Source organism: Syngnathus floridae, chromosome 2 (assembly GCF_059516105.1).
Source record: "Syngnathus floridae isolate MCC-2025c chromosome 2, RoL_Sflo_1.0, whole genome shotgun sequence".
Taxonomy (NCBI): domain Eukaryota; kingdom Metazoa; phylum Chordata; class Actinopteri; order Syngnathiformes; family Syngnathidae; genus Syngnathus; species Syngnathus floridae.
The window spans coordinates 19,689,238-19,714,625 of record NC_142414.1 but is presented as its reverse complement, the minus strand read 5'-3'; the positions used below and the strand labels follow the sequence as shown (position 1 = coordinate 19,714,625).

Below are 25,388 nucleotides of genomic sequence, written 5' to 3'. Positions count from 1 at the left end.
GTACAGAGCCGTAAACATGAAAAAAAGTGGGAGCCGGGGTACGACATGACATTTGTTACCTTCTTGGCCACGTTATGCAGCTCCTCATTAGCAGCTTCCAGATCGGTGGTGGCATTCTTGGCGAGATTTAGCGCAGATACGGAAGCGCTTACTGTACCATTGCATCTGTCCCCTCCACATATACGGATGCCCTCATCGTCACGGCAACCAGCACCACCGCATGGGTTGTCATCGCAGCTGCCGTTGATGCTAGCAGTACCGGGGCCCCCACACACCTGTAGGACAATGTTTTCCAAAATAAAATGCATTCATTCATCTTCTACGAATAGCAATAAATGAATAATCTTCCTACCTTTTTACTGAGGTGGCGGGTCTTGTGGTCCAGCTCATGGGCTTTCTGCTGCAGTTCCTCCATAGATTGATTCTGGGCTGCCATGGCACGGAGGAACTTTTCTTTATTAGCATTCATCAGATCTTCAGTGTTGGAGCGAGTTTTTTTGGACTGTTCCACTGGACTAAGGGGACCAGACACTGACGTGTTGCATTTGTACTCCGCCTCTGATGATTCCTGATAGTATTGCTTCACTCTTTTGAACTGATCTATCATGACACATGAGAGGTATCAAATTTGTATCAAATGCAAGTTGCGTTGACAAATGACCATTCTGCATAGAAAAATGTGCTTCTGGTCAGTTGGTGTGAATTAGTTACCTTCAAATCCTGAGATGAGGTAGTCGTCTATCTGTTGCCGTTTCGCAGCAACCGTGGCGTTAATGTCCATCAACTGTCCCTCCATGTCGCTCAGCGTCTGTCTCAGTGCATCGTCGTCCTCTGCTGTTGTGTTGAGCTCTCGAACGACACCCATAAGACGCCCGTCGGTCAACGCGATCTCCGCCCTGAAACACGCATACCATTGACCCTGTGCAGTATGTGAGTAGATTTGAATAAATACCAAAGGTCACCAATCCTGGTCCTCAGGGTCCTGCATGTTTAATATGTGCACACCTGATCCATATGGTATCAATATGGTGGTCAATGGTATAATGGCTTTATTGTTTTATGTTAAATAAGCGGATTACTTTTGTTTTATACTTTGAACTTTGAAGTCTCGACCATCTAACCAACTCCAGTCTTTCGTCAAAGTTTTTACATTATGGACAGAGTAGCGTGCTCACCTTAGGTCATCGATGCTTTGTCCAAGCAGTTGGTGGATTTTTTCGCTGTCATTATTGCCAATCAGATCCTGAACCTGCTTCAGCTTCTCCTCCAGCTCTCTGATTCGAGCGTCGCCGATTCCAGGTGTGACACCACTCTTCAGGATCTTTTCAGCAGTGTGCCGGATGTAATCTAGATCACGCTTGAGCTGACACACCACGTCATCCCACAGCTGGAAACAAGCGTGACACTGCAAGCACTCGGGGAAAACACCGGTGAAGCCACGGGCACATTCGTCGCAGTGTTTCCCGGTTGCGCCCTCCTTGCACTGGCATTCTCCGCTGGTCCGGTCACACTGTGCTACTTCTGAGCCCTGAGGATGGCAGTTACACTCTGAAGTGGGGAACAAGAAAATCAGACCCATTTAGACAAAACAAGGAAAGGCTAGATTTACAAAAAAAAAATCCATGCTCCACTATTCATTGAGGAGAGACTCAGCATGGTGAAAATACACAAATAATTAAACCAGGAAAGGGGCTTATGATACAACAGACGAATTCAAATCGATTGAACTCACTTTGTGGCATTTAGGTACAATAAATGTCAGGGAATCCAGGCACACTAAAAGCAAAATAGACTACACAGGGGTGGGCTATTATTAGCTACATTAGGAGAGTTGGAAAAATATACGTTCAGTTTTCTGTGCACAAAGTGCACTCAAGGACCGCCAATATGACAAGACATCCTAAATGCAAATGAAATGCAAAAACTAACATTAAAGTATGACTTTTTTTTGCTTTGGCCTGAGCACAAAAACATACTAGGCGAGATTTGCAGCAAATCACAGAATATATTCTCCCCCATAAAATCTATGAATGTGAAAATTCACAAATGCCCATAACATTGAATCACAGAGTAACACTAAAAGGCATTTACAATAAACTCAAATTTACCTTGGTCATATTCTCCGTATCAAATTGCCTTCTGTGTGAATATGTTAACAATGAAAGCTGAGTGAAAAATGGATCTCATGGAGTCCCGCAAGGGTGTGTTCTAGAACCATGTGTAGGCTGCAGCATCATTACCAATAAACTAACATTAAAAAAATAAATAAGGTAGCTATAGCTATACAGTGAAAAACCAAACTGGCCTTACTGATGACTTTTTTGTGTCAACGAATTAGTTACCTTGACACTGTATCCGTGGGTCTCCCCAGTGGAGCTGCTCACACTCTGTGCACTGTTTCCCTCCAAAGCCCGAGTGGCAATGGCACTGACCACTGAACTGTCAAGGACAAAGACCTGGCTTTCACAACTAAACTTGCATTCAACATTTTCAGGCTTTTTGAGTCATGCATACTCACCATATTGCATTCAGTTCCCATGGAATGTTGCAGGTTACAGTTACAGGGCTCACAGCCTTGGTCCTGACCGTAGTTCCAGTGGTTAGGAGTGCATTGGTCACAGTTATGGCCGGTGACGTTTGCCTTGCATAAGCAAGCACCTGTCTGACGATCGCAGTCACAGTGTCCGTCGCTGCAAGTCGACTGGACAGTACCAGCAGTTGCGCAGGTACAGCCTAAGATAAGATATATCATGTTCAAGAGATAGAATTTGGTGACGCTGACTCTCGAAAATCAAACATCCTAAAATTCTGGATTGCTCTTGTGTGCTCTTCTTTGTACACTTTTGTGCCAATGGAATGTGCGAGACGTAGCTTTACCACTCTTAAGACCATAAGATGATGAAATATGCAGGGCAACTTAAATATATAACCACTTACAAGGCAGTGCATACGAAACCCATTAATAAAGTATTTTTAAAAAACTCACGTCTACAGTCATGGGCCAAAGCAGTGCCATAGTAACCCTGTTGACATTGGGCACAAGCTGGACCATCTGTGTGGTACAGGCACTTGAGGCATTGACCTGTCTTAGAGTCACATGACTCCGGGTCTTGAGTGTCAATATTGCCGCTGCACTCGCATGGAAGGCACTGGCCGCCAGTTTGCTCTGGGTTGCCGTAGTAACCGGGGGCGCACTGGTCACACCGAGGCCCTGGGTTGGAAAAGAAGAAATGGGAGATTTTAGCTAGCTTTTTTTGGCTGATGTATCTGTTGTAGTGTGATATCTCACCAGCATAGCCTTGTCTGCAGTTACACATTATGAGGTTCGAAGAGTGGTCAGCTTGGCAGGAATGGCCGTTAAAGTGATCCGAACCGGGATTACCCGGGCAAGAGCAGGGGCGACAGTGGTCCCCTGAGCCAAGCAATGCGTTTCCAAAGAATCCATCCTGACACCTGAGCACAACCAGTGCAGCGAGTTATTTACCATCGCCGGGACAACCGCGGCAACATCGGTGATATTTTGCTTACTGTTCGCAATGATGACCGGCTGTGTAGTCTCGGCATTCTTTGCACTCGCCAGTTTGGGAATCGCAACTGTCTGCATGGCCGTTACACTGACAGGGCGTGCAGCTCGGGAAACTCCACTGGCCAGGTTGGCAATCAGAGCACCGGCGGCCAGATGCTCCCTCCCGGCAGTGGCACTGGCCGGTAACGGGGTCACACTGGTGGCTCAGAGAACCCTCTGAATGACAGTCACAAGCTGAAAAAAAAAGTAGTAAACATTCTTTACTTGACTGTATATCATGACTGGAACTGCCATTGGAGAGTCGTGAGTTTCTGAATGCAGCCTATGTTATAAAGCAATCGGCAGCGCTTGATTGAATCATTTCCTTTGGAATCTGTGCTGAATGAGGTTGTCCATGTTTGTGACTCACCAGTACAACCATTGACTCCAAAGCCATAGGTTCCTGGTGTACACTGGTCACATCGTCGACCCATCACGTTGGGCTTACAGCGGCACTGTCCTCCGACCCTATCGCATTCACTCGAGATGGACCCTTGAAGATCACACTGACAGGCTGGATCACACACAAGAGAGACGAACCATCATTACGTGAAAAGCAAAGACAAATAAGCTTCTTGCTTGAATACTAACGCAGTGCTCCATCATGAACGATAGCCGAAATACTGCAGATGAGCTTGGAGCACACATCGGCCAAGGTGGGAGTTGGCGTTATCATAAAGGAATCCAGACACATGTAGTGAATCATCTCCTCACGTCGCACCTCTCCCTCAATCTCATTGCCTTGGAAACCAGGAAGCTCGGTATAATCAGGGATCAGAACCAACTGATGGAGTGGAACAAAGAAAGCAAAAATAAATTACAGCAGCATAAAAGCACCATGATCTATCTATATCTATATATCTACATGTATATATTTATATATGTATACATACATGCATGCATGTGGCTATATAATTTGTGTTATATATATATTTATATGTGTATTTTGAACATTTATTTTTGCATATTCCACCACTCAATCAGTACTAGTAGGGAAGAATAACAAAACAATAAAACTAATGAGATGGAGGCTGGGGTTGCTGTCTTTCCTCACCGAATCAATAAGAATGAAGGCCGTGAGATGTCTGTGGGTCACTCCGTGGCGCTGGAAGCGGATGGCAACCACATAACGATTATTTGGCTCAAAACAGAACGGCCTTGGCATCTGGATGTATCTGGAAGACAAAGATATGCTGTATGCTGCGCTCCCTGAGCAACTTTCCTTCTTCGGGGAAGACTTCGGGGAAGTGTGTGGGAAATTTTGCACATTTGTGACCTATCTAACAGCTTATTTGAAAACAACCTCACTTGGCCCATTGGATTGCATGCTCTCTTCACAGACATGAACCTTCTTCCTGTCTCTTTGTCTCTTTGTCTCTTTGTGTTTTTGAAGTCACTGTGCTAATTAGTGCTGGCTGTTGGACCAACCACAGCGGACAACAGAAGGAATACTTTGGTTTACTGCAATGTTTAGATCCAGGCGTAAGATGGCCTGTTCAGTTCCGTTCAGTTCCAGATGAATAAAGTTTCTCAAAGGCCGTTTAGAACTTGGAAACTAGTCAAGTTGGGCTTCTCACTTATATTTTACACCTGTTATATTTATTATTAATCAATATTGCTTAAGTTGAATGTGGATATAGTATTTTCCCCAAACAGTGGCCTCTGCCATAATAAACCGCTCCAATCATTGAGTACATTGTCTACTTTAGTCACATATTCTCTGCCTGTACAATTCTCTGTTTTGTCTTTAAAAGTTCCCCTTTTTTTTCTTTAAGCTTCATCAAACAAAGCTGTTCCCACCCTGTATTATCACACTGGCTGACTCTTATTGCAAAGCGTTAGCTATGTTTGCCCTGCTTTCAGCGAATAGAACACAGGATACAGTGAGGTAAGAGAGTATCTGACTCACACAGTGCTGCAGGCCAGGGCAGGTTTAAATGACAACAATGTCATGATGCAATTGTTTCTGTCATTTGTTCTTGAAGTATACAGCATATCCCAAATGTACAGAACTGTATTGTAGTCATGCTACCAGCTAGATTGATTATCTGTTTGATTTGTTTTTCTATTAAAGATTATTTAAATCATGATAAAGCAGCATTCTAATATATTTTTTACATTTGAGATTTTGATTCCAATAATTTTTTTTAATGTATTTTTGTATTTTTATTTGCCACAATTTTAGGCTTAGTGATAAAAATTGGAAATACAAGAAGGATCAGAGTCTATATTGATGCTAATGGAAGTCACCTTCAGCCTTGTCATTCATACAGTATGTACCTCCGATATTCTATAATAAAACATAGCTCGAAATATCAATATCAACATCTAAAGAACTGGATTCAAAGTTCCTGTTAAGGTTATAGCAAATAAGCTGTTCATTCAATAAATCACAATTGACTTTCATTAAAAAAATTGCCTTTGTAGGGTAAAAAGGCTACATGACTAAATTAGTCTTGCCAGATCGAGTTTTTAGGGCGTAATTGGTCCAGAGTAAAATTACAAGTGTCTGAATGCAGCTCCTTTTCATGGTCATGAATACGAGGGCAGCAAAAGCAGTCCGGCTGGTAAAACTCCAATCATACCCGAAAAAGGGCCATGACTAAAGCTACTGAGTGTTTTGATACCTGCTGCGATGTGGCAAAGTGACTGTGTAGAGCTGCTCAGTTGGTAGAAGGTTTCCACAGCGGAGACTGGAAGGCAGGTTCACAGATGTTATACTGACAATGGCCTCCCAGTCCTCTGTGGACTAAACACACATACAGCACACATATATATAAAAGTCTGGGCTTTTAGACAAAAGGAGTTGCTGAGTTTTAAGAGGGAAGTGTGATGCACAAACCTCAGGTTCATAACGAATCATGATGTTGTACTCCATGGCGTAGGGAATGTTGTCAATATGAAACACCAAGCCAGCACTATCTTTGACCCGAGCAAAACCAGGCCCGGTCCAAGTCACTGTGTGACTTAGGGTGAGCTCTCTGTAAACGGTCCTCACATCCGGCTTAGAAAGACAGAAAAATGTCTTCTTGAGAATGTTTCCACGCTTGAGGGTATTGTTAATGTATTAGTATAATGGATTCTTTTTGTCAATATAGAACTGTCACAAAAGACTACATTGTGGTGGACTTGGATACTGAACACATTAAGAATAGTTTTCTTTTTTGTTTTTTAATGTTTTCCCCTCTGAAATATATGTTTGATTGCTATGCCAAGGCTATTATACCAACTTCATACTTGCAATCTGATGTCTAAATAGAGTAGTTATTACCGCTAAGGGGTCTCTTTCCAAACATAATAATGAATGACAACCACACTGCATTTCTCATCGTTGGGCGTGAACGAAAGATGATATCATACTGTCTGCTGAAGCTGTCGGATCCGCCTCAGTGCTTCGCGGTGTTGCTGCGGGTTGGCGATACGCCGGTGACGCCTGTGTCTTCTCAGCTGGTTGTTGAGGTGCTGAACACAGTCTGTCTCTGCCTGAGGTCGAACTTTGCCCTAGGAGATGAGGGGAGAAGTTTAAGTCTAAAAAGGCAACTTAAAATAAAAAATAAAAATTATAATCAAATTATGGAAGCGCTATGTAAAACCTAATACATACCCCTAAGGTCATTCAAATCTGAATTTGAACGATACACAAAACCTTACCTCCTGTCATGCACAACAGAATACCAAAAGCAAGTAAATCCCACCCACGCTCACAATTAGACGGCGTTTTGCACTTGACTCCAAAATAGAACCCCTCAAGTGTCGGCCAACAACCAAATGTTTTGAAAACAGGAAGTGCAATCCTTCATCGAGGGAATGAGACAGTTCACCACATAAAACTACTAATTATCAGCATTAGTCCACAGTTCTAGGAAGTGATCACAGCCATGCTCTCTCTGTCTCCGTTTGCTCAGAACACACGATGATTACCGCCAAGCATCCGCCAGAAGATAAGGCCCGTGAGGCACTCCCCCTCATATTTTGTGTCCTGCATGGCTGCCTCTTTGACAATTTGAAGTCAGCACTTGCCTTTTGCCACATTCCTGGAAATGTTGTGAGACTGTGGATGAAAAGGGTCTGTCTGAGCTTGCCCATGGTTGAACTTGGAAGTGGAAAGAGTGGAGTGGGTAAATTGATGAGTAGAGAGGAAACAGACTGTCTGGATGGGAGAGCATGGTAGATTACAGGTAGATGGAAAGAGAAGAGGATAGAATCTTGTAGAATGGGTGACGGCTGATATAATAAATAATAAATAAATCTCTGAAATCAAACTAATTTGACCAAAGGTTTGAGGATAAGATGCTCCTTTAAAGATGCACAAGAACTTTTTACTACCATCGGGCATGAAGCAACTGTCAAGATGAGTGTAGTATCAACGCACAAATCAGATTTACCCATCATCAAAAAACACAGATTGCTAATAGTCTATGTAGTCTATAGAGTCTACCCAAACAACTAAAATACACAGAAAAAAACAGCTGTTAATGCCATGTACTGAAAAAAACGTGGACGTTCTAATATGGTCTAAATATGTCACATTAGTGGTGAATAACAAATAAATAAGCAAAATAATTAGAGATGCAATCAAAAGGGTAATTTGCCCAGGCCAAATAATTGACCTCACATTTTCTCACTGCCCGAGCTACGATATTTACGTGCATTTTGGGTGTACATGCACATTGAATTGTAATTGGGCAGTTGGGCCTGTATTGTGAATCAAGCTAAAGACATCTTCGCTGGAGTGAAAACAAATCTTTATCTATTGTAGTCATAACATCATGCAGGACGTTTCCTCTGAGCCATACAGTGATGCTATCAAATGTTTGGAGCATTTTAAGACAGTCAGATTTGAATGTCTCAAGTAGGTTGGTGGTCTATAGTACAGTTTGCAGAAGCCCTATAAGTGATCATAGAAACTTGCAATAGGCATGAGTGAGTGTCGGTGTTAAAAAAAAAAATTCTCACAGGTAACGCAGCGTCAATGGGCGAATGTCCAGTAGCCCCTTCGGCCTCATATTTGTAGAAGTCCAACGGCGCGCAGAAAAAGCCAGGCTCCACCTCAGAGCACTGTCGACCAATAAGATGGCTCCTGCAGTCACACTGTCCATTCTCCATCATACACCTTCAACAAAAAATAGATAATAATACCAACACGCACAATTCAAACATTCTCAGTAAATCCTCATTCTTGAGACGTAAACTTTGGATACCTGTTGTTGATGGCTCCACCAAAGTCACAATCACATTGTCTGCAACCAGCCAGGTCATTACTGAGACCCCAGTATTCAGGCTACAAAGATAGATAATAAAAAACACAGACACTTTTAATGTACATTACATAATATGAAGAAAAAAGCAAGACATTGAATACAGTTGGATTTTAAAAGTGAATGACAGGTACTAACCAGACACTGGTTGCAGTAGCGACCAGTGACATATCTTTTACAAGAGCAGTCGCCGCTGATCTGATCGCATGGGGCTCCCATCATAATGATGCCACGAGGATCACAGTTGCAAGCTGGTGGCACACATACACACCCAAGAAAAACATGCAGTCATGAAGAGGTTTAATTGAAAAATAAATGTCAAATCACACCAATTCCAATATCTTAGCAGGCAAAAGAAAGTGAGTAGAAAAAAAAAGATGTATACTCACGTTGGCAACCCAGAGGGTCGTTTTGGCTGAGTCCAAAATAGCCCTCCTTGCAGTCGTCACAGCGCAAGCCTTTAACGTTGTCTTTGCAGCGGCACTGTCCAGTGATCATGCCCATGTCTGGGTCAGTGTGACTGTCGCACATGCCTCCCTCCATTGAGCCCACCGGATCACAGTCACAGGCTGGTGGTCACACAAAGAATGGAAAGTAAAAATGCATCACTTTTAAAATACCTTAAAGCTTCAAACTCTGCATCGGTTTGTTTTGAAAGAACACATACGTGTATCTTGTCCTTGATATATAAATGTAATATTTGACTCACCAACACAAACCTGGGGGTCTCTAATATCTCTATTTGGGTCTTGATAGTAGAAAGGTTTGCACATCTCACAGTTGCGTCCCATGGTGTTGTGCAAACAGACATCACATACCCCTCCACTGATGTTGCCCGTGGCCAAATATACCGCCATGTCAAAGTGACACTGGTTTGAGTGGCCATTGCAGTTACACTCTGTAGAATATAGAAAAAAAAAAACACGTTACCTACAGACTCAAAATTGTGACTTTAGGTTCTGCAGCAACCTTACCAAATAATCAGAAATAATTGGTTAAAAAACAGTAATTGGGGAAAAATGATTTTAATACACTAACACAAATAAAATTGTATCAGATGACTCGATTAATCGATGGAATAATCAATACAATAATCGATTCTAAATAATATTTGATAATGACAGCCATAATACAGTTATATTTGATAGATTTAAATGAAAGTGACACGGTAATAAGTTAAAGACCTCAACATTGAGTATGAGAGCAAAAATATCAAATTAATCTTGATCTTCTTGAAACAACATCGACATAGCCCAGGTGTCATGTCCTCTACAAGATACTGCAAAAGTATATCTTCCACATATATTTCCTCAGTTAAGCAACTTTTTCTTTGTTGTATGCACCTACCTCTACAGGTATGCGGGTTTTCGGCCTCGGCCGGCCTCCATGGCAGATCGTGGTAGAAATCTTGGCAACGTTCACAGTTGAGCCCCTCTGTGTTGTGTTTGCAAACACACCGACCGTGGATCTGGAAAGATTGAAAAATAGGTGAATGTCAGAAGCAGGTAAAACAATGGCTACGAGCCAAAAGACTACTACCAAGCCAAAAACACAGGCCAATCTTAACCACGTCCATCCATCTCAATGGATTTGCAAAGTAATGGGAGTGCAGGACATTATTGTTCAACTCAAATCCCGTAGAGGGCAGTAATGCGAATTGAAAAATGAGTGCCAACGGCCACTCAAGCTTTTTTTCAGTGGAGCTCCATCTGCTAGATCTGAAGTGTCAATGTCCCATTTTCAAATTGTCTAACAACATTTTATTTGTTTTATTTTGTGTAAACCTGCTGCCTACCAACCTAACAATCACCACAGTGTATCCCACTTTTAAAATTCTTATCTATTCATGTACCATAAAAATTGTTAAGCAAAGTCATCAGGTTTGTATAGTGTCAGCTGACATGAAACTGTTAACTGTCTTTTAAATGACACTGAATTGATGACAAAAAACTAAAGAGATGCTATTTTGGTGCCATGTTGAGTTGTTAAACATTGTTACAAACATACAAAATTTTAATCTAGTAAAATGTATCTGAATCACGCATACAATTAGCTAATTGAAGAACAAAAAATAATTTCAATCCCACCATTCCGTTGGCTCGGATATCAACCCCTGGCACTGGGGCGCACTCCGAGGCGTGTCCGTAACAGAAGCAGCTCCCTCTGACAACCAGCTCGTAGATAGCGTAGTAATATTTTTGAAGGACGTCAGAACGTCGGTCTAAAAGGTCGTCCCCCAGAGTGTTCAACTTTGTGAAGTTAATGCGCAGGTTGGTGATTCGCAGGAGCTCTAGTCAAGATAAAGATGAAACATTGTTTGATACTATATTTAGCTGCATTTTTGCATGTTTAATGTTTTTTGTTAAGCTACCTTGAATGTCCAAGCTGTAGGGGTCTTTCACATGAATGGCAGGATCCAACACTTTATAAATGACCTTGGATGGGAAGAAAAATAGGTCAAGAGAGAATTTGATTCATTTGTGAGTGAAGAAAAACTCCTATTCTAAATAAAGGAAATGATGTTGTAGCTACCCATGTACAATAAACTGATTCTGTTAAGTCTGAATTGTAAATGTGCTACATTTAGTTTCTCATCCATTTGCTTTGCCTGATTTTCCTGCATAATGACCACGATGAGATTATACAGTCAGTGCAACATCATACCTCCCCATTGGTGGAGGGCTCAATGTCAGAGTAGCGTTCTTCGCAGATGACGTCGTTAATGTGGTGCAGGCCATTTGAGGAGATACCAGGAAAGGTCCTGGTGCAGTTGGAGGCAAAGTAGCGGTAGGGACGCCACGTTCGACCAAAATCAGCAGAACGCTCAATCATCATAGCTGCGGGACGGAAAGTCTGTCAAAGAAAACAGGAAACATTTTAAATTTGTCTGCACACTTCTGATTTGTCGTCCAGTTCAATTGAGACAGCAATCATGTGTACCTTGAACTTCATAATTAAATGCGTGAAGTGGAATTCGGCTTCCAGGTTAAGTCGAATGCTGACAATTTCCTCTCCTGTGGAAGAAACAACTGTTAGGACATCACTGTTGGGCAAACTTTGAAATATTCTCTCAGGCAAGGGCTTACAGGAAGTATTTCGTACAACATTTCAGAGCATCATTTAAGATACACCCCAAGTGACATCTTTAAAACACACACCATTAGCAGACTGCCACCACGTGTTGTCACCGTTGCTGTCCATGAGGTAAATCACGTTCTCGATGCGGTGGCTGTTTCTGTGTCGGTTCGGGTCATACGGGTCCCGGGAGTTACACTCGAAACATTTGTCCGACTCCTGTTGAGGTAGGAAAAATGCATTTGCGCTCTTAGTTAATGTTTTTGTCTGCCGTCATCTCCAGACGTGTGAATGAAAGAAAATATTGAGTGTCAGGAAAGATGTACTGTATGGATGGAAGAATACAATTAAGATGTGTTCAAATATGTTTGTCCCAGTAGCTTGTGTCCCATTCATTTATTTCCAACAGCAGTATCGGATTGTCCAAGAATGCAGCAGTGTAATTCCGTCTCAATACAAGTATGCATCAATAGAAGAGGAATAGAGAGGCCATGGGAAAAACACAACAATGTGGAGTCTGAATAAAGATGTGTGTGGCAATGGTTCACAACAAATAGAGGTGCGAGGCAGGAGGGTGCAGGTGAATGATGTTGGCATGCAAGTGGAAAAGGTTCTCAGCAGTTGGAGACAAAGACTGGGCCTGCAGAGAGCAAGGGGGCATGGTGAGGTAGGTAGGCTGCAAAAGGGTGCCTCTTGGAAGGGGGGCCATGAAGAGGGGAGCTGAGTAGATGAGGCTGGCACGGAGAAGCACTGGAATCCAGACTAGAGGGTCTTAATTAGGTTGCTGTCAGAAATGATTATGACTAGTTAAGATGCTAAGGTTTTGGCCATTTCCTTGCATGAATAATGTGCCTTGTGTCCAATGATGCTTGATTTTGCAGGACATGGTTCAAATGGCAACATTGGGATACCAAGGTAGCAGCATTGTAAAAAGAAAAAAAGAAAATAAAACTGGATGGCATTTTAACCAAGTGTGGATAAAAATCTGATGTTTTGAATATATTTAGTATTACATTCTTGCGCCCTGTGACCAGTTCAAATGAAATGAACAATTGGACACGACCAATCGTTATTAAAGAGAAGGAGGATACATAATATTTTTACGACAACAAATAATCTAAAAGTTTCGAAACTGTAGCAAAAATTACAACAAAGAAGCTTACATGTGATAACGTGGGGTGTAAAGTGTTAAAGAACTAATTAGTCTCAGTTTCATGGTCCATGTTGTATCTGTCAATGCTTTGGAATGAATGAACTGCCTCCAATCATGTGCTCCTGGTAGTACTGAGAAAGTAATTGAATTTGAATAAGAGTAAGCTGTGTGGCTTTAAATCTCTCTCGCTTCATTTGCGCTCTCACTCTTTCTCTCTCACTCTTGCTCTTTTTACTCTTGCTCTCTACTCCCAGCCCTTATTCATACCCAATTAGTGAAGGTTGATCAGCTTTCTGTCGCAACAAAACATTGATGTAAGTCTAATGTTAATTTGAAATGCTTTACAGAAAAGGTGCCATTAAGTTTTCTCATTAGATCAGCTCACAACATGGGAGAAAACCAACCCACACATTTGGAGAATATGCACAGTGGAGCTGGGATTCGAAATCCCGAAGGTCGGAACTGTGACGCAAACATGCAAACTGCGCTGCCCTCTACCTGGCCTGTCCTAACCTGAAATGCTCCTTGTCAATGAGGCCCCTTTAAAAGGTCATCAACTCAAATGGATTAATAGCAAAACCTCTTCTCAGATACAACAATGGAATCTGACCTTACTGGGAAAAGGAAATCATTCATGTCAAGCTCACATTAGTGATGACCTCTCTTGGACATTTTAACACAGACACTTAAGTTAGTTCCTGACAAAGGTCGACACCTGGATTCGTGGTGTGACAGGTTGTCACCATATCCTGACCCCAAGAGTCACAAAGGGCATCTGGAATCAGAGTCTCACGTCAATCTTGTTCACCTGGAGGCATCGAGGAGCAAGTATGTACTTGCGTAGCAAACAGTATGTATACAACGCACCCATGATGAAACACGTCAACCGTGGTTTAAAGAAAAAAAAAAAAACATAGAACTAAAGCTGCACGCCGGATGGGCTAGAGTAGACTCATCAATCGATTTTTATGATCAAGGGATCACGTAGGGAAAAAACGTGTCACTTGAAACCTGGAAATCATAAAAACTGCAATGAACTGAAACGTTTACCACGAGGTGAAAGCGAACAAAGAAGCATAGTTTGTTTTTATATACGGTATGTGTAACACGTACTGAAAGGTTGAGCAGGTGAGTGAAAGCCGAAGATGGACAAGTGGAGATGACAAGGAACAAAAGAGAGAACCAACATAGCTTTGACAACACAGGTGGTAAAAGACAAGGAAGTAAAAGACGTGGGGAAAAATTTAAGTGTGACCTGGAGATGGCTGACAATGCAGTAATGCTCTGGACCGTCCAGCCCACAAGTGGAGGTGGCACTCAGGTTCACAGCACGCCCAATCAAGAGATTTCCCGTGGCAGGGTAGCAACTCCCGTCCGTGCAGCCATGTGGGCTTGATGGCAGGTCTTGTCCAGACACACATGAGGCTGGAGATAGAGGAGCATGAGCAAAGTCAGATCTTATGTATGTTTCATACAAGGTGCAGAATCAATTGATTGTTAAAATTAGGTGGAATTGAGGTGCCTATGAACTTATCCCCACTGACCGATTGAATCATTAAATGTGTAAAATGCTCACATGATTCAAGAGTGGTACAGTTGTAGAGTTGTCAAAATTAATCGATTAATCGAAAAGTAGTCAATTATCAAATTCCTCAACTCTTTTTAATAATCAAGTAATTGCTCAGAGCCATTTTTCAACTTGGATTTGTCCAAGTCCTCTGATGTTAGCTTATCAATGGTAATTTATTCATTATTTTTTTGAGTCAATCATAAAAACAAACATAATCTTTTGTGTATAATCAAAACATTTGCAAACATTATTTACTTGTTATTGACTTGTTTTTATCACTAAACAATACCAAAAAACAAAAGTAAATTGGAAAAATGTGTTTTGAGATCAACTTTCATACAGAACAACATTTTTATTTGATTATTCAATTAATCGGTGGAATGATCAATGGACTAATCGATTCTAGAAATATTCCATAGTGACAGCCTTCTACAGTTGTGTACATTTATTTTTGCACATTGTACATATCCATCATCCACAAAACCATTTTATTATATTGCTTATCACGTTCAAGGTTGATGAGAAGGTAATGGAAAGGAAACAAAATAACAAACGGGTCTGCTGACAGGTAGAACAATGAGTCATTTGGGCCTGGCAGTGTAAATGCGTTCTTAGTGTGGCGAAAACTCTGGCCAGGACGTTACAATTTTTGAATATTGTTTTCCTGGGTTGATAAAGTATGGACAATGTTTCTAATTTTGGACACAGTCTGATACAAGAATGTAATTGCTTTAACGGACTTCAGCATGAAACAACTCTTCTGCTCCATGTAAACGCTCGCTATGCACCAGTGAATCGCAGGTCTCACCGACAAGAGGGAGCAACATGTCCATTTGGTAACTAATGGCAAAACAAAATGGTGGATGTGACCCGGTTCCAGAATTTCTTGTATGAACAACAAATAAGAAGACAGCTGAGTGAGGTGACAGTGATGTATGGGGTCTTTTCAACTTGTTGATCTATGAGAAAAAAAAACCCCACAACAGACCTGCAACATGCTGAGGCTTGCTCGCAAAGATTCGAAAAGTTCAAAGTGCATCCCAAAAATAACATTATCATTAGAAGATGAAAACTGTACGTAATGTTAAATTTTGAATAAATCACTCATCTTTGCTTCTGCATTAGCAAACTCATTCTAAATGAATGCAGCTACTTCGCTCAAGATGGTCAGACATTTTTTTCAGCTGGTCACACATCTCTTTACAGATTCTGTCTAGATCCTTTAACAAGTCGTAGCTTCAGTTCCCCTGTTGCATTTTGAACAGGATTAACGTCTGGGGACAGCGAGCCACCCCGTGACCTTAATGTGATTCTTCTTGAGCCATTCTTTTGTTGCATCGCCCGTATGTTTTGGGTCAAATTCATGCTGAAAGATCCGTTGACAACCGCTCTTCAGTTCTTTAAATAGCCCCATCCATCGGCACCGTGCTACTAATTGTTCTCAATCCTAATTATTTACCCTTAAAATAAATCTCATGGGGGTTTGTTTTAACAAAAAGGTGGTTTCTGATTTAATTTTTTTCCCCATGGTTAACACATCCCTGTGGAACGACAAAGACATTATTTATTTATTTATTTATTTATTTATTTATTTATTTATTTATTTATTTATTTGTTTGTTTGTTTGTTTGTTTGTTTATTTATTTATTTATTTATTTATTCATTTATTTATTTATTTATTCATTCATTCATTCATTCAGGCAAATTGATGCACGTCAAACTTCGCCTGTGACAGGCTGAAAAAATCACATTAATGAAGCTATTCTTTGTTGTAAGTACATCCATATTTCTTTTCTTTCTTATTTCCTTTAATGTTATAAGGATACTACATCAATTTTATAGATAAATGATACTATTTATCATTGCGGTTGCAAATCGGGGAGGACGAAATGTTTTCTTTTACCTTGGCGGGCGTAACAGAAAATAATTCCGAAGCACTGTTGTACACACAATCCTTTATCATTTAAAAGGTAATGCCAAATATTCTGAAATGTTTAACAACATCACATAAAAGTGTTAGACACACTTTGAACAGGAAGAATTATAGTTTAGACTGTAACTAGCCACTATCCCTTAGCCAAAACTCCGAACAAGGCCACCCCGATTGCCAAAGAACTCAAAAAAAGGACCAAAGCAAGTCTGTTGGAACAACAAGGTCATTGACAGCTGGTTTACAAGTGTGTTATTAGAGTGTAGGATGAGGCAATGAAACGCACACACACGTACACAAAGAAGAAGAATGACAGGTAAACGCACCCCTAGGCATCCAATTTCCCTCCGGTATACTATGCACTACGGCAGGAATGCAGGGACAGGATGGAAAATGTTACTTATTAACGGAAACATTCCAGGTGTCAACGTGGCTGTAAATGACTGCCAATACACCTCTTTGCAACACTTTCTTTGCAGCTCAAGCAGAGGAGGGAAGCTGGCAGGAATGTAAACACTCATCACCTTATCCATCAATATATTCAGTATCGGTAATTTCTTACAGACCTCAATTCATAATTTCTATTAGTTTTGAAAAAGTTTGATGGAGACTAAGTTTAAGGCCACTTGCACATTGGGCAACATTCAGGAGCGTAAAGGTTCAGTGATATCATATGACAATAAAAGCAATACGAGGCAAGGACAGGTATTGTACCTCATTGATCCATACATCATTTATTACCAACAATTAAAATAAAAATCTACACAAGGATCGCTGAAGTTCAGTTCTGCTGATATCGTACAATTCAGAAATACGGAAAATTTTCCACCTAAAATTTGTCTGTCAGGCATGACGAGATGCGTGACGTTATGATATCACACGGAGGTTCGCTAACTGCTGCCACCGCTACCACTGGATTGCCAGTAGCACAATTTGAAGTTGCCAAAGCCACAAAGACTGAAAAACATTTAGATTTAGTTGACTAAAACTTGGGATCTCAAAACAATAATAAAAAAATCCTCTTACTCTAGTTTGCATCATCATTTGATATTTTTCCTCCGCAGATTAAATGTCATTCAAAGGATAGTTGACAGCAAACAACTTCTAAACCCACCTTAACAATTTTTAGGAAAATGACAAATTGTGATAAAGAATGAAGGACAAATTCTTCTTCAAAGGATTTCCAATTTTAAGAAACAAATGTAAACGAAAGCGAGGCATTTGTACTCACCCAGCATGAAGATCATCAGATACAAAGCCATGATGGTCATCAGCACCATTGGACACGCAAAGAGCAAAATAAGCAATCTGGATCTGACAACAAACAGACAGAAAGAGAGAAATACATTTCATCTTGTGGTAAGAATCTCAATGCAATTTCAAGTGTTAGGTCCTCCTAGCAAAATGTTATTTATTTACCAAACAAACTCATTTTGATCAACACCGTCTTTTAAATAAATGTAAAGAAAACTTCTGGGTGCTGTGTTTTTAACTCCTAACATCAGTTCAGGTGCAGACGAACTTTGACCTGCAATTAGTCTTGAACCGGGAACCAAGGTCAAGTTCTTACAGGCTGAGCTATGACTGGCCCGTGCTTAACAACCCAATATCCATTTTACTGCTTTGTGAAGTACTATGATACAACCCGGTACAATCTACTTGTTTATTTGAGCTGATCCAATTAGCCAGTTCAGCACAGCCAGTTCTCATAAATGTTGTCAAGGTTCTGTATTGTACCCTTCCAGGTGCAATGCTCCAGTTTCATCTGGCACAGTGAACAAGCAACCTTATTGTTGCTATTTTAGGTCAGATATCTTTCAAGGTCTTTCAAAAAAAAAAAAAAAAAAGTTGAAGATTAGTTTGTTGTTAAATTGCTGGAGTCCTCAAAAGGAAACAAACTTTGGCCATCTGGAGCAAGATATAATTGTGAGCATGGCTCTTTTCTCTCTCTGGTTTCTGAAAATATTTTCACATTGTTAATAATCTGAAAACAGCAAAGAGTAGCCAACAATGGGCAATTATGCTTATTGCTGTGCTGAAGCTGCATGAAAGTGTCGTGCATCTTGCGAGCAAAGGGCCTCTTGTATGCACAGGCTCTGCAAACACAGGGGCGTCCACATTGAATGGGGCAGAATATGTGTGCGCACGTGTGGAAACACAAAATGACAGGCGAGAACAAGCATGTTGCACGTCTCACATCATGAACTCCAATTGTGGTGATAGAAATGCCACAGGAAAAAAAAAATGACACTATAGGGTGTTACTAACATGTACGAGCACTTTGCTGTCATATAAATTACTCGATACATGTCCAAATGACTTTTAAAAACTCATTCATAAATCTAGCAGATCATACCATAACTTGATATGCCACAACTACACTCCCTCGTGGCTGTGAGCAATATAGCGATGAAATTAGAGCAATCTGATTGGATGCCGGTGACAAGGCGTTACTCATTTTCTGTCCACTGTTTTCACCTTCAAAGTCAAGTCCAAGAATGAATGATGTGTTATGGCAGTAAAATATAAACCAACATTAGCTTGTCTCTCACCATTGGTGACAAATCAGATCACTCAATGAAATTACACAAATGCCATCTGCACTACTGATCTGCACACTTGTTACAATTTAACCAACTACACATCTAGTAACAGTTTAGCCCAAGTGGAGCAACAGTGGTGATGCTTCACCTCCAACCTTTACTCCCAGCACAAGTGCATTAAAAAAAAAAAGCACAGAAACAATAAAACAAGTCATCATGAGAGTTCCCAAGTGATTCATACTCACGTTTGGTCTCCTCACAATTTAGAACCAGTCACTCAAATTCTCCGCCATGTACAGCCTGGTGTGTGTGTTTACGCATGCATGCACATGTGATGCAGCAGAAAGTGTAAAACAAACTTGAGGGTGCTACCGGCGCCGGCGCCGGTGTAAAAACAGAGGGAAAAGCCCGGGGCCAATCGGAGCTCCCGAGAGTTGGTTTCTCTCCGCCCTTCGCCTCGCCCTCCCTGGTTTTCTCCGGCCGGCTGCCTCGTCACTGGGGCACTGGGGTGAATGGACAGCTATTATTATTCTAATTGCACTGTCACTCTGCGGGCCACTGGTTGAAAGAGGGGAACGGTCTCCAGGCTGTTGGAATGCACCACCCCTTTCTTCTGGACTCGCAGGGAGAGTGAAGAGGCAAGGGAGGTAGAGAGCAGGCCAGAGAGGCCAGAGAGAGAGCACGACAGGGAGAATGACAAGCGACGAGTGCTATGGACAAAGGGGCATTTTAGATAATGTCCATATGTACAGTGGAATTTTTCAAGTGTACACTTATTTTTCATCTTATAATTTTTTTTACCAGTCCACATAAAAAGCATTTCCAGGCTGTCAAATATATGATGCAACAGGTGTCACCGTTGTCAAACTACTTTATCGAGTCGAATCAGAATCCCACTGAATCAAATCGCTTCACTTTATAATGAACCATCCTGGTATCGACTCCATGTATCTTTTTTTTTCTTTTTTGTGGAGAGATGCACACCACTGAGTACTAGAGGTGTAACAAAAACCAACTCGAAACGGAAAATCAGTTTGGATATGACAAACTGAAACAAATTGTTATATTTTTAAAATAGCTGAATCCTTGAATCGTATCACTCACCATGTATCGAGATACTAATCAAATTGTCTTTTATGAGAGTTGTACACGAGATATAACTTGTTTTGATGTTTCTTTGAATTTAATTAACTTGGATAATTTTCTAAAGCTCTAAGATGTTGTTGCATACATGACAAAATCTACAACAACCATCCCATACCAAAATGAATCCCACTGAAATGAACAAAATTAAATCATTCCATTTTTTTAAATCATGACATCCTTGAATCATATCATACCCTTTGTATCATAAGATGCACCCCCCAATGGATATGCATCAAAACTTTATAGTATTCAGTAGCCAATTATTAAGACTTAATTCCGTGGCTCATGTGCCACCTGACAAATCCGTTTCTTAAAATCCACTTGCTTGTGTGGTCGTGGCCTTTGCATAAGTGAACCGCATAGCTAAAGTCTCTTCATTGCAATGTCAAGAAGAGCTGAAGTTAACACACCTTGGAACCTATCCAGGTTCTTTGAAGGTCAAAAGACTTTGGAAGGGGGGGCCGAGAAGAGACAACACAAAGTGAGGAGCGTAGGAGGAAGTGTAACGGTGTCTGCATGTGTGGGTAATGTGCATGCCTGTGTGTGATTGGGGCCAGCCAACAAAACAACAAGTGCACAAGAGAACAAAGCGGCTTTCACATTCACAGCGCTCTGCTCATGTGACCTTTGGCCTCTGGAGATGGTGAGGCAGCAGGAGCAGAAAGTGGAACAAGTTCAAGAAGGGTTCTCGCTTCAGTGAAATGCTCAAAAATTCAACACTTGAAAATTATCAGAGTACATTACATAACATTGGATTGTGACTGTATTCAAATATAATGAGAGTTTTTTTTTTTTTTACAAATCCACATGGGAACACAGTTTCTACGGTAAAATTAGGGTTTTTTTGTTCGAGTATAGGTGAGTTCACCTCTTGACCTTTTTTACAACAATAGTACCCCATTTTAGGATTTTTTTTTTTAAGTGACGGACCTCAGCTTAGTCAAATTTGTGTTGCAAGATAAAATTTTAATGAGTTACTATTCACTAACTTTTCAGACTTTCAGGTAAGCCGCCCCTGGAGTGAAATGGAAAAAAAGGAAAAAGCAGAGGCAGACAATCTTTGAGTCATGTACTGAATGGGACATAGTGTCAAACATATAAATACAATCATTTTCAGATTGTTTAGTGCATAACAAGAAAAATATTCAAATACATTTCTGTGCAAGTTGAAATCAACATTTAGATTCTAACAATTCCATCATTATCAGCTGCACCTGGCTCACCTACAAACTGAGCCTGCCAAACGCCCAACTGTTGCATCAAAATGAGATAAGGAGAGGCCAGAGGAAAGTTCATGGCGCCTCTACAAAGTCTATGCAGAGGCTAGACAAAGCCAAGGAATCTCGGAACTCCAGCCCAAACAATCCAAGGCTCCTGTACAATAAAAACATGATAAGCCTTCCTCTGTGCGCTTGTGCCTGTGTGAACTTGTGTACACATCAAATCAAGAACTAACCATTGCAGCTGGCAGCAAAGTAATGGTAAAGATGTCGTAAAAGAATTTCAAGTGGTAAAGGCGCTGTAAAAAAAAAAAAGGAAATGGAACCAGATCAAAGTGATGAGCTCATGGCGGAAGTTCGGGTTACTTATGAATCAATTGAGTCTCTGTGTGGGCACTCAGAAATAACGTAAGATTTGAAAACATGAGGCATAAAACAAAAATTAACCATTATCTAATTGCCTTCACCAAGACAACTGACTCACATGGCAGTCACTCATTTTATTGTGACTCCGACATCTGACAATATGCAAGAACTCAGCTGCCTCCAAGTGTTCTAGTTAAAAAATAACCCAGTACAGGGTGTGTCAGGTCATATCTATAGCTGAGCAGGTGACCCACACAAAGAGCACGGAACCGTAAAGTGATCTCACTGTGAAACTCTGAATACCTCACAGTACATCACGGCAAAAGACAAGGGACGGGCTTTTATGTCGCAACATGCATGACAGTGAGATCTGTTTGCTCTCTCTTACAGTTACAGTCTCTATAGTTACTATTTTATATTGTTAACTCTGCCGAGTGTGGTTTTCCAGGAGAAAGGTTTTGTTCATATCAGTTAGTTAGTTAGTTAGTTAGTTAGTTAGTTAGTTAGTTAGTTAGTTAGTTAGTTAGTTGAAACCAGGTTCCTGTAGACTACCAGACTGCTTTTCACATTCAACAAAGGTTGATGTGTTAGTTAGTTAGTTAGTTAGTTAGTTAGTTAGTTAGTTAGTTAGTTAGTTAGTTAGTTGGTTGGTTAGTTAGTTAGTTAGTTAGTTAGTTAGTTAGTTAGTTAGTTAGTTAGTTAGTTAGTTAGTTAGTTAGTTAGTTAGTTAGTTAGTTAGTTAGTTAGTTGAAACCAAGTTCCTGTAGACTACTAGACTGCTTTTCACATTTAACAAAGGTTGATGTGAGTTTTGGTAGCACTTCTTCGAACGTCACTTTGTTGCTAGGTCACATGGTATGTTTTTCATTTTGTTACAAAAACCTGGTAAGGCGAGAGGAAATTTGCTATCCCCAGTAGTAGTCAGTAGTTTTTAGGAGGTATTCAGGTATTAGTGGCACTGCAACATTTAGACAAAATCGGTGTCACTATTTCTCACTGTCTTTGTTTAAGGCAACACAGAGAAAAACTGAAAGGAAATCAATAAATGAGGGAATTTCCTAGACATAAAGAAATCTATTTTTATTACCTATTTTATTATCTATGTTCAGGCGCCTAAGAATACTACAGACACTGTAATTAGTTTGCCCTCATTAAGTTGTCAGCTGTCTGGATACAGGATTTCCAGACTGGATGAAAGGAGACAAATATGCAAGAGGAGGCAGACATGAAAAAGAAAGAAATGAAACAGATTTATATCAGGAGGTATGATGAGGAGGTATGATGATTATGAGCCTTTCAGCTTCCACACACAAGATCCCAAGAGACGCGTATGGAACACACACAAAATTGGACTAAGCCAAATAAACAGTGACACACTACCATTTGGCTATAAGCCATAAAAAAAATACTTGTGCCACATCATTTGTCCAAAATAAACAATTGGATACGAAGTATACAGGAAAGTACTACAACAACATTTTAATGGGATGTGGGACGCTCTCCCTGAATGTTCTGAACTCCTGCTCCCATGCTACTGCTGCGTTGAGCAGAAAAATGCAGCTGGGATATGTATGGAGCTCACGTTGTTCTTCTTTGAAATGCAAATATGTGAAATTATATCAACATTAAATCAAGTAGTGCTCCCCCCCATGTTGCCTTACGAGTATTTTGCTTCAGCAATAATTAACTACACACAATGGACAGTAGTCCTAATGATCAATAAATTGATAATCATGCCCATCCCAAGTTGTTTCTGACAGTCCCTAACAGGCAGGCAGCTACTCTTTATGCGTAGTCACTTTTTCTCAAATATACTAGTGCTTTATAATCATCATTTTTTTCTCTTCTTTTTAGTTTTAACCAACATATTGCATATTTAAAAATATACCTGAGTGGTCCAGATTGAGCCATGAAAACAAACTCGCTAATCACTCTCTCCTACTCGACAAGTGGAAGTGGAGCTACTCGTGGATGCTCTTAACCCTGCAGGTTAAAGTTGATCTCAGCAGCAGGGTGCAGGGCCAGGTCCTTGAGCTGATTAAAGCTAGACTAAGCCTCCAAGGCCCCTGGGAACATGCACCTCCAAACACACACATAAACACGCAAAAAAGAAGAAAAAGGAGATAATACTGTGCTACAAGAATAAGAGCAAAGTATTTTCAGAATAAAGTTGAAATATAATAATAAAAATCATGCAATAAAAATGTCATTAACTTTAGAGAATAAAGAAGCATCTTACAAAAAATAAGGATAAAAATGTATTTTTGACTGAAAAAGTCAACATTTTAGAAAAAAAATAAAACAAGTCATTTTTAAGATCGTTGCTCATTTTCCCAACATCTTTTCTTCTTATCAGTATTACAAATGCTATTCTTTGGATTTCATCAGTGTAACTACGATATCAGAAAGTTAATGTGTTGAATTAAAGAGAACATATTGAATTACATCTTGGAACAACTAGTGTAAGAAAGTACTGGTGTATATTTGACTCTCATTCTTTTCAGTTCAAGGAGAAAATCTGAGCCTGTCTCTCCATTAATCTGTGCCGCTCGTAATCTGGCAGGAATGTGTGTCAAAAAAAAAAAAGAACTGCCTTGCAGCCACGAATCAACGAAAGCACAGCCTCATAGGACATGAGGGCTGTTTTTTTTTAATATATATATATATATATATATATATATATATATATATATATATATAGTCTAGTGTTTTTTTACAAATTAAAGGAACAGATCTTACTATGATACACATACACAAAAATACGAATTAAAATCACAATAACTATAAGAACTGTGGTGAACATTAAATGAACACATGTAATCACGTAATCTTTCCAATGCTCTTTGCATTGTAAGATAAGATAAACTTTTCTTGCCCCACTGTGGGTGTGTACATGAGCAGTTTCAACTGGATCGTATAAGCCAATCCATGCATTTTCTATAGTGCTTGTCCATTTGAGGGTTGTGGGTGAGCTGGAACGTATCCCAGATGACACCCTAGATTGGTCACCGGTCAATTGCAAGACACAAGGCACTAACAATCATTCCCATTCATATTTATATGGACTATGGACAATTTTGACTCCTCAAAGAACTTTTTGGGGAAGGCCAAGCTGAGCACCTGGAGAAAAGAAGAACATGCAAACTCCACACAGGAAGGCTGAAACCATGATTCGAACCCTCATCATCAGAACATTAAGGCAAATGTGCTAGCCAGTCATTCAATGTGCTTCTTCATTATCTTAGTTTAAATATGGTCATAATGATATGACATTTTGATCACTATATAACACTAAATAATGTAGCCTTCTTTTTGTTCAAAAACATGCAACATGTTATGGCTGTTAACAAATTAGTCAAATATAAGTCGCAGGTGGACAAATGACTCCAATTTTATTTTCAATGGACATAGTTTATACTTTTTTTTAAATCTCATGAATGTCAAATTCAGGCTAATTAGTTTTTGTATTTTATTTAGATATACTAGTTTTGACCCGTTGCAACCGGGGCGCAAGCAAGATAACACACCAGGAACGCTGAAACAGCATATAAAAAAAGTAAAA

At 40.3% G+C, this 25,388-nt stretch overlaps 1 protein-coding gene across 2 annotated transcripts in view; it reads right to left on the bottom strand.

The window, feature by feature from the left end:
- The window catches only part of lamb2l (laminin, beta 2-like), a 28,424-nt gene that overhangs the window by 2,709 nt on the left and 327 nt on the right, over nucleotides 1-25,388 (bottom strand). The window contains exons 1-29 of one of the 2 annotated variants that reach the window (XM_088366425.1): nucleotides 19,340-19,456; nucleotides 17,783-17,865; nucleotides 14,307-14,476; nucleotides 11,982-12,117; nucleotides 11,764-11,837; nucleotides 11,488-11,676; nucleotides 11,195-11,258; nucleotides 10,911-11,113; nucleotides 10,171-10,291; nucleotides 9,533-9,721; nucleotides 9,213-9,392; nucleotides 8,962-9,074; nucleotides 8,767-8,846; nucleotides 8,522-8,678; nucleotides 6,926-7,066; nucleotides 6,408-6,569; nucleotides 6,193-6,314; nucleotides 4,620-4,740; nucleotides 4,157-4,349; nucleotides 3,936-4,079; nucleotides 3,529-3,760; nucleotides 3,290-3,453; nucleotides 2,987-3,211; nucleotides 2,519-2,733; nucleotides 2,343-2,439; nucleotides 1,176-1,548; nucleotides 712-896; nucleotides 353-600; nucleotides 60-275 (exon numbers count right to left, since the gene is read on the bottom strand). In XM_088366425.1, coding sequence (XP_088222551.1) covers nucleotides 60-275; nucleotides 353-600; nucleotides 712-896; nucleotides 1,176-1,548; nucleotides 2,343-2,439; nucleotides 2,519-2,733; nucleotides 2,987-3,211; nucleotides 3,290-3,453; nucleotides 3,529-3,760; nucleotides 3,936-4,079; nucleotides 4,157-4,349; nucleotides 4,620-4,740; nucleotides 6,193-6,314; nucleotides 6,408-6,569; nucleotides 6,926-7,066; nucleotides 8,522-8,678; nucleotides 8,767-8,846; nucleotides 8,962-9,074; nucleotides 9,213-9,392; nucleotides 9,533-9,721; nucleotides 10,171-10,291; nucleotides 10,911-11,113; nucleotides 11,195-11,258; nucleotides 11,488-11,676; nucleotides 11,764-11,837; nucleotides 11,982-12,117; nucleotides 14,307-14,476; nucleotides 17,783-17,831 — 4,563 coding nt within the window. In that variant the 5' untranslated portion in view covers nucleotides 17,832-17,865; nucleotides 19,340-19,456. Of the gene's footprint in view, nucleotides 1-59; nucleotides 276-352; nucleotides 601-711; nucleotides 897-1,175; nucleotides 1,549-2,342; nucleotides 2,440-2,518; nucleotides 2,734-2,986; nucleotides 3,212-3,289; nucleotides 3,454-3,528; nucleotides 3,761-3,935; nucleotides 4,080-4,156; nucleotides 4,350-4,619; nucleotides 4,741-6,192; nucleotides 6,315-6,407; nucleotides 6,570-6,925; nucleotides 7,067-8,521; nucleotides 8,679-8,766; nucleotides 8,847-8,961; nucleotides 9,075-9,212; nucleotides 9,393-9,532; nucleotides 9,722-10,170; nucleotides 10,292-10,910; nucleotides 11,114-11,194; nucleotides 11,259-11,487; nucleotides 11,677-11,763; nucleotides 11,838-11,981; nucleotides 12,118-14,306; nucleotides 14,477-17,782; nucleotides 17,866-19,339; nucleotides 19,457-25,388 lie in introns of those variants that run through there. The other variant, XM_088366418.1, reaches the window with a different exon arrangement.